Here is a 10,046-nt window from a genome sequence, read left to right as displayed (position 1 = left end):
TCAAAGTGCGTTGCCACAATACATATTTACATAGAAATAAGCCAAAGAATATATTCAAAATAAAATGTACTCCAAAACTTCAAAATTTGACTTTAAAAAAATATATAATATTATCAGGCTTTAATTTAAAATAAAATGAACTCAGATTATTAAATTCAGAGTATTTAATTAAATGCGTCTGCATTACGAAAAAAAGAAGAAGAAAAGATTAATGGTGTTAAAATATGATAACAGATGGTATGATCTATAAAGGGACTTTTATTTATTAGTAACGTTTCATTTCTTCATCTGGTTCAGTCAATTCAATACTTTCATCTGTGGGAGAAAAGAGATTAGGTAGAAGTACAGTGCAGCACATTAGATCCCGTACTTGGTTTCAGCAAATAAATCACCTATTTTCAATGCTGATTTTGTGATAGATACGTATATCCAACTAAAACACTAAAATCTAATATTAACGGCTTACAATTAACGTTTCTTTACAATACAATTCAATAAAGACCACAGCATATGTTTGTTTTAGATCGTCATCGACTTTAATGAAGAAACTGCACATGAACTAGAATATCCTAGGCAAACATGGACTATGATCAATAGAGGATTTCTGTATTGTGTGATTTGATATTGGCTATGTAGGAAGGATATTGAGATAACGAACAAAATTCAATCTCAAAGTCCACAAAACAATACAAAATAGAAGCATAGCAAACACGGACCCCAAAAACATCAGAGGTGGGATCAGGTGCCATTGAGGAGTGAGCATCCCCTGCCGTCACACCCGCTGTGTGCTCCATCAGGAAAAATAACAGACAAATCCAACGGCAATTTAGTGTATCAATAATGGACTTAGAATTGGTATGAAAAACGTCAGTCAGCATTTGACTCAATGATAAATTGTATCTGCTGACAAGGTCATTGTATCGACTATAGTACCTACGAAATGATGACTCTAAACGAGACCGCATATATTCTTCTTTCATCAACGTTAACTTGTTTGTCAATAATTTACCTCATTTTAGAAATTCTTTATACGTAGAGCATGCTCTTGCGTATCGAATCAACAGAGATATACATACCCCGAATACAGGCAATGAATGTATATTGCTGCATAAGTAAGGGAAGTTGACGATAGAAAAGATAAAGTCATCATGTTTATTATAAAACTTAGTTGTTAGATTACCAAGATTACCATTAGCGTCATTTCAAGTAAAATATCCAAGTTTGATTTATTGATTTTATATTGTTTTACGTCCCTCTCGAGAATTTTTCACTCATATGGAGACGCCACCACTTGCCGGTGGAGGGCTACAAATTTTGTCCTATGCTCGGCACTTAGGGCCTTTGAGCAGTGAGGGATTTTTTTCGTGCCAGCACCTACTGCGACACGGGGCCTCGGTTTATACGGTCTCATCCGAAGGACCGGTCTCCACGTCCCGCAGTGGGATTCGAACCCGCGACGTAAGGATTGACTCCTTACTTCGCGACTCTAGAGCAGACGCTCTAACCACTGCGCCACGCGGGCGACTCCAAGTTTGAAACAGAAGTGTCAGACTGTTTATCTCAAGCTCACCAGGGTGTATCGTATCGACAAAGGAATGGATATTACCATTGTTGATTGACAATAGGTCATCGATATATCTTAATGTCGAGTCAAAGGCCACAGCAAGTGATTTCTTTTTTTTTCGCATAAGATTTTGTATAAGTTCTGCTTTCTATGAGAATAAAAATAATGACGAAACACAATTTTTACCAATGGGAATTCCAATAGATTGTTAGAATACTTGGTCTCCAAGAACAACATAGATATTGTCAATCAGAAACTCGAAGCATCTTCTTGATGTCAACTTCAGAGTACTTATGTGCGCTATCACAATCTGTTTTAACAAAATATTTTTGCAAATGACAAATGACGAGGTAAGTAAAGAGGTAAAGCCACGAACCATCATATTTAGCCCTGTGTTTTTCACAAATTCGAGTTTCTATTTATGGCCAGTATTATACGTTAATCATTAGAGGACAACATACTTTTTTCCTTACGTAACTCATTTTGTTAAATAACGCGCTGTTAGGCACGTGCGATGGTTTGAAGATGCGACAGTTTCATAAAAACTTTCAAAAATGCCGACAGATTTTCGCAAAATTAAGTGTGGCAACAGATACTTACCATATGTATAAATATTGCTGATACGAATCTACATGCTTAATATCATCGTTGTTCACACGTGTGACCAATATGAAATATGACTTTACATTTAAATTTTGATGTCGCAAAGATTCACCAGTTTTGTTAAACATTTAAAAACTCTTTCAAATAAGTATTTTTTTTTCAAGATGAATCACTAAGACTTTACTCGATATCATCAAATTATTAACAGAGGTCTATTTCTATTATCTCCAATTTCACCCCCTTTCAATCGCCTGTTTTCGTTTTAAATCTGTACACTATCTTCGTTTTAAATAATTTAACTATAGCTAGGATACTACAATTATTCTAAAGACAAATCTTAATGCTGCTTTACATGATTACAAGATTACTAGCTTGTAAATACTTAAGTGAAACAGACTCGGATCTAGATTTTTTCTCAGAAGGGGGACTGAAGAGGAATAGAGTTGTTATAACGTACGCTTACAGAAAGATAAAAAGATCCAGGGATGTAGTATCGTTTTAAAAGTGGGACAGTCATCAGACTGGGAAAAAATTATGAACTTAGTACCTGAAAGTTTTTGACAAAGGCAAGAGAATAAATCTAAAATCTCCGAACCCGTAAATCCAATTTTGTTTTCACAATCGAATTCCTACATTTGTTACTACATGAGCAGAACAAAAATTTGGGACTCTTTTTAGCAAATTCAAAGAATGGAACCTCCGCCCCCCCCCCCCATTCTGGATCCACATCACTGTATAAACAGGGAGTATCATAATCACGTCTGATTAAGCAAAATAATATTGTGTTACCTTGCTTCTAAAATATTAATAGAAAAAAAAAGAAATAATGTACGAAATAGAAGGATTGACATATTTAAATTGTCTGCAATTCCACGAAACAAAGTCCTGAACTTGGATGAGTATATGTCAATTTCAAGTTCCTTACAATATTACGAGAGGTAGAGTCAGCACTGTTACATATTAATAATAGCCGCAATTTACATACGTATTATCAGCCATCGATCTATTTTACTTTTTAAAAAAATCTTCTGAAATAATTTTATGCAGGTGTAGAAATGTAAATTTTCATCTTGCTTCAAAAGCAAAAATCTTATTAATGATGCCGTGCTTAGTTTCGCACGGAGGCTATCGAAGTATGTACATATGTATACTGTAAATACTGATATTTTCATCAATATATATATTCAAACAATTATAATTCCATGTGGTAAAAATATAAAATACATAAATATGTCAGCGTATTGTTGTGTCTTAGAATTCAGTACGAGGGTTGTCCGTAAAATTCCTGGACAAGCTAAGAATTAAATAAAAGTTGCGTCATTGATATTTATTATAAGCATATTTTTAATCCTTTCCTAAATATGAATTGAAAAAATGTAAAACCTTATTTAATTTCAAATGTTTAATAACAATTAATGCTTCATAATTAAACTTGGAATGGAGACCCAGAGCACCGCAAAATTTTCATTAAAAAATTATTTATCACTTTATAAATTTCATTTGTATTTTATAAAATTCTGCGAAAATCTGGATGACTTTTACATTATGACGTTGACAGACGTTATCTCTTCAAACCTGCAAAATTTGAATGTTCAAAGTTGTAACATGACTGAGCAATCAAAGTTAGAACATATGAAGATGAATCGGTATTTTTCAAAAAAGGGACGTTTTTGTAATAGGTGGAGCAGTGAGCAGTGATAAAATTCTGCGTAGACATCGGATAAACATTTACAGAGATCAATACTTTTCGTAAACAATCGGGGAAACATAGTGAAAGAAGCAGTACATTAGTATTTAAGGATAAATAACACAAACAAACTTTTTTTCAGAAATCAGCATTATTTCTCATAGATTTGCATTTAAATTGACAACCTGAATAATGTTTACCAAGTAGAGTGGGAGAATTTTCTAAGATTTTGTCATAAAGTTAAAAAATTGTGCAAAATTTTGTATGGAATTATATAGAAGGCAAAATAAAATCTCAAATCTAAGCACCGGGGAAAACCTACGATTTCTTTATATTTCAGGGATTTATTATTTATGTCATTACAAATCAAAATCAGTCAAAAAATATCTACCAACCCGTGCATCCATTTTTTGTTTGTGGTAAGTATCCTTAAGTGGCATACAATATTTTTGTATGGAAGAAACAGTTCACAGGATGACATGCGTGAAGGAAAATCATCATTCCTAGATTGCAGTGCTGGTAAAAAATGAGTTTTGTGACGTGACTTTACCGTGTTTCGGTAAATAAAATTGTCTTTACGCGGACAGAGGTTGGATGATTGCAGGCCTAGGATATTCGACAGGCATTGTTAAATATTATACGTATGAAATCGGAGCATTTGTGCACAAATTTATGACTAGTTAAAGCGACATAAGAAATGTATTGAGTTAAACGGTGACTATGTTGAGAAAAATTACTTGTATTCGTATTATGCTTTTGATGTAGCGTAACGTCTTGAGTATTCTCATTTTAGTGCTCCGGGCATGAGTGTTTTTCTTTTTTAATCTGATAAAAATATAACTATTTGTGCATTGTTTTTGTTGAAAACTTGCATATTAATAAAATTAAACATGAATTAAATGAAAATAATATATTTTACCAATGTTTGTCATTAATTATCAATGTTGTCCACGAACTTTACGGACAACCCTCGTATTTTTAAAATATTTTCGCAACGCCCCCTTTGCTATAAATATTTAGGTTTTTCAAATATTTCATAAGCAATCTGTGCTACAGGTCGTTAGTTAGTTGGAGGTAGATGCAAGGGCAAATCTAGATAATTTATACTTACATGCACAATCGAAAAAAAAAATTTTTTACAAGTGAAAAACTGACGAAGTGAAATAAATCTATTCAATAGTGTTTCGGGGGTTGGGTGTTTTCATTCATAAATACTTGTTTTACTTGATTATTATGATCAAAAGGTAGGGTAATTTATTTTCTCACAACATATCACAACAGCTGGGGTGATCTTTTATCTTCTTATTGCTAAATATAACATAAATCTTTAACTGCATAACATATCGCTGGCCTTGATCTACACTTGAACAGAATTACATATATTCCAGTTTCCGCTCAAAATGGGTATCAAACATTATATATAAAATTACAGCTTTTATTTCATACATGGGGTGTCCAAGAATATCAGAATTATCTCGTGCATGTAAATTCGTTGCCTTGAAAGATCATAATTTTAAAATATGCTAGATTGGTATTTAGGATGTGTGATTTTCACAGTTTTCTCTCTATCCCCGAGATGACAGCGATTTGATAGGAATTCGTCGAATTGGTAAATTATAAAGGTTACCTCCTTTTTCTGTATACCCGGTATTCATCCATGCGCGGATCTAAATGAACCGGGATTTGCAGAATTTTAAATACCAATACTAAACTAAGTAAAAGTGACCTTGGATCCCTCCTAAATGACACTGAAACCCTGGAATCTGAGTTTTTATAAAAAGTCATGGCTTTATATGTATGGGAAAACACAATCATCGTCGCAAACCACGACCAAAATGCCCATACTCTCCCATTCCTAGGAAAGAGCTGTTTGCGGACTCCAGACCGTGTCTTGAGACGATTGGGGAAACAATCCGAAACATGGGAAAGGAGTTTATGTGGGTTTATTTTGTTTATTGGGGGAGGGGGGAGGGGTTGTTGTTGTTGATTTGTTTTGTTTGTTTGCTTTTTTTTCCTGAGAGGAGATTTCTGAGTTGTATATTTTTCTGACTGGAAAACAATTCTGGATCCGCGCCTGTTCATCTTTTGGCGTATAAAGAGGTTTAAATAAAGCGGTTATAGATTTGGTAATTAATTTACAGTTTATCAAAACAAGTGCCGTCAATCGTCTTTGACTATGAATCTCGAATGAATTTCCAGTATGCATAGCAATGTACACTACCCTAGAGCATCTACCCAAGAAAGAACACTTGAGGATAAAAAACGTGTAAAGGTTCGTCGGCAAAATTATATCCTTCCATATGTACAGCAAGTTTGAGGGATAATTTTAAACAACATGTCCATACAATTACGTATGATAGGCAAAAAATACATGTATATACATGTACACATGGAAATGTAAATTACGCATGGCCCTTGTGTTTTGAATGATCACAAAAATAGCAACCGCTTAATAAAACAACCTTCTGTTGCATTTACTATAATTTCACCTTCCTCCCCGAAAAAGAAAAGATTGAACACTTAATTCTAATTTTTTTCGTGGCTTTATGGATTAATCAATATCGGGATACAGCTAATATTTATACCGTGAATAATTTCCCCCTATTTTCTCTTGATGTATCATTTTAAAAAGTTGCCTTTGATTTAACAGGACAATATATAACAGTATTTAGACACTTTTTAATCAAAGCAAAAACTAGCTAGCTACATGTATTATCTCATGATTCAAAACTTCTTAACAGTCCTATGATTAAATTATCCAAATTCTAAGGTAGGGTTTATTATAGCAGATCCTTCCAATAATGTAGATATAATTACTTTCATTTAAATAACGTTAACACCATACCTTACAATATATATGTGTATGAATAACGTCAAAAACATGTCGTTATACATGTACAATGTAGATTTTACTTGAAAACGATACCAATTTCAAACGACTATAAAAAACACTGGAAAAGATATCATTCAAAAATAAATTGTGCCATAACCCACAAAGTCTAAACTATCACAGAATAAAATTTTATTTTATTTTCATTTTGGTAACAGGGCATATTTTTGCACTTCGTGGCTTCAGCTCTTTATGAATTCCATTTTATTGAAAGATCAGCTGTCAATAAAATAAAAAAGCCTGGATTTTAATTTGTTGTTTGGAATTGTTGTGTATAAAGTTGAAAAGTCGTCAATTTTTAAGCTGTTGATTTTTGTAAAATTTTGTGATTTCAAATTATCCAAGAGTTTTTCAGAATCGTTCAGTATTAACATCTGATTCACACCACTTCTTGAATATATAGTTGCAGAGTACTCTTGAAGTTTTTCCTTCACCACTGTCAATGTCTTAGTGAGGAGTAAAGAGGGTTGGTTGAACATTTACTAGCCATGGAACCCGCAATGTATCTTTGTTTGTAAGGATTCTTATGAAGTTTCGAAATCCAATATATATAAGGTATTTCATTTTCATTTTGGCTCTGTGGAATATTAAAAGTATTCAAAACGGACACGTAATTTTGAAGAATTTCTTCCTTAGAAAGAGAAGTATGAATATAAGTAGGATTACCGCTTGTAAAATCAAATCCAAGTTCTTCTAGAATGCAATTTATATAATGAGCCTTACAAATGAAGACAATCTTGTTACCTGCTTTGTCGTCAGGAACCAGTACGTCTAGCAAGCTGGAATGGAGTATATTCTCGATCGAGGCTTGCTGAGCGAATACACACCATTTCAACGAGTTGAATAAAGGCAGTATCAAATCACACAATTATATATGTACTTTTTATTTTTTTTTACTTTGAAGTAATAATTTTCATTTGCATTAAAAGTGATGACGCATAATATATGACGTCGTACTGTTGATGTGGAATGGTGAAAAGAAGACTATCACCAGGTGAAAAATATTAGATCTTTGCTATCTGCGTCTTTTAAAACATATGTGACAATCAGTTAAAGGCTTTTTTTCGAACTAACATTAGACTGAAACTTGTATAGACCTAGGGATATTTTTTTTAATTCTAGGCCCCTATTCAACGTCATTCTTTGAAAGGTGAAAGTGAAAACGGTGAAAGGTTTCAGAATACTGTAACTTCGGATGCATGGTAAGTTACAAATACAGCTCAACAAACTTTTTAAGCTCACATGGTTTTCCGCACAAATTAAGTTCACATTGTTGTTATAAAAATTACCATTTTTGAACTGCAGAACAATGGCATAAACCTTCGTATATAACATATCTAATGTCGAGCATCAATGTCTTTTAAAATTTTAAAGAGAATTCATAAATAAATGGTAGGATGTTTCGACCATAGGATTCTACCATATGTTTTTACAAATTGTATAAAACGAGCTTTACTTGATCCCATGTAGTTGACTTTTTTACATTTTCTTCTTAAAGGTGAGAATTTTTAAAAAATATTTGCTCATTTATCATACTTCTCTTGGGTTCGTCGAAACGTAGCGCCGAAAAGGGATAATATTGCAGAAGGAAACCACACTAGAGGGTACGATAATGAAGTATTGTTTATTTTTTTTTTAAATAGTAAATTCCTCCTATGAAAACGAAAATTCTTCTGCATTTACGGTTTGAAACGTTAAAATTTTGCAGTGGGATGGAACTTTCATGATTCTAGATTTTAGAAGTTGACTCTTAAAAATCCTACCTTATTAACAAAGCAGGTCTTCAAACAGGTGAAATTTTCTATTACCAGCCCGAGTTAAAGAGTTAAAATGAACAGAAAATACAAGTTACAGTAGATGTACTGTACACATGTCTACGTTTCTGCCAAGAGCTATTGCTTTCAAAAGAACGGATTAAAAGACAGTTACAACTGGCAAGAAACTACAAAAATTCAAATGATAATTGTTGTTATTTTTCAGCCATGAATATATCAAAGTTCTACCAATTGATTTGTGTGAATTATGTTTTATTAAATGCAATTAAACTCAAATTATGTAAACAAATACTTTTAAAATGTGTTTTGTTGTCTCGATACACAATGTTATATCATAACAATGTGACCTTAATTTGTGCGAAAACCCATGTGAGCTCAAAAACTTTGTTGAGCTGTACGATACCTTAAGGCATAAATAATATTATGTAAGAAAGCATTGAATTTTGAACACGCTTAACTGCCAGCTCCTACATTTCTCTAAATTTAAAGTTTTGATAAAGAACTACGAACTCTAACTCTTGATTCCCGCACTCATTTTGCACCTATTAAATTCTATATCAATGGCAATTTGGCCATTAAATTTTTGTTTAATACAAAGAACAGTTCTATGGTAATTTTTTAATTATTTTAATTTTAGCACCAGAAAGTAAATTATCCTTAATTTCAGCTCTTGAAAAAAGGGGGAAGACGATATTTTCTAGTGAAATCGAACTTTCAAGAATCACCATATTTTTAAATAGTCTAAAATAGGATAAAATGTATCTCATCTCTTTCTTATGTTTTACGCAAATAAATAAAACATATATATTTTTTTTAAATACAGTTATTTAGTTGTAAATCGCTTTAAAATTGTTGAAAAAATCAGCATTTTTTTTCGTTTTTTCGTCTATAAACATATATTCCCCCATGAAACACAAAAAGCTTTCAATTGGCATATTCCTAATTCCATATCATCTGTAAAAAGGATTTTTGGTTTCACGGGGGGGGATGTTTAAAAATATTTTCCGTTTTCCGTTGATTTCTATAGTGAAAAACACAAGTTTTACTAAAATTATAGAGTTATCTCTCTTTGGTATCCCAAATAAGTAACGTTTTATGAAAATTCATGTAAATATCTATAAAAATGTTGAAAATCATTCGAATATGTAAACTTTGAGAAGGTAGGCGGGAGAACAATACTATCGTTCGTAGTTCTTTGAATCTTGAAGCGACGCGGAGGGATCATGTCAAAACCAGAAAGTACCTACACAAGGATAAAACATACGTTTATCTCATAAATACTTTCATGTACACGTATGAAAACTGCATTCTTAAAATTAAGAATCGAGAGGACAGCTTTTAATGCACGTGACGTTGCAGTCTTCTGTGTGATAAGACTTTTACATAAAAATACACTGTTTTCAAATTATTTTTGTCCTGAAGATGTTAAAATTGGAAATTTACCTTTTTTCTCACCACCTGGTACTGTCTCTTTCACACTTTTATCCGTAGGTGATTCTAAATAATAAGTAAAAGTGATAAGTAATA

The 10,046-nt window shown here is 32.5% G+C and overlaps 1 protein-coding gene across 1 annotated transcript in view; it reads right to left on the bottom strand.

Moving 5' to 3' along the window:
- LOC134280367 (uncharacterized) overlaps positions 1-10,046 on the bottom strand; it is a 46,670-nt gene that overhangs the window by 14,468 nt on the left and 22,156 nt on the right. Inside the window, exons 13-14 of the mRNA XM_062762774.1 lie at positions 9,963-10,016; positions 274-315 (exon numbers count right to left, since the gene is read on the bottom strand). Of these exons, the coding sequence (XP_062618758.1) occupies positions 274-315; positions 9,963-10,016 (96 nt within the window). The remainder of the gene's footprint in view (positions 1-273; positions 316-9,962; positions 10,017-10,046) is intronic.

Source organism: Saccostrea cucullata, unplaced genomic scaffold (assembly GCF_032062105.1).
Source record: "Saccostrea cucullata isolate Sc308-1 unplaced genomic scaffold, CSIRO_AGI_Scuc_v1 ctg794, whole genome shotgun sequence".
NCBI lineage: Eukaryota > Metazoa > Mollusca > Bivalvia > Ostreida > Ostreidae > Saccostrea > Saccostrea cuccullata.
The sequence above is the reverse complement of the archived record's forward strand: the minus strand, read 5'-3'. Positions and strand labels throughout refer to the sequence as shown.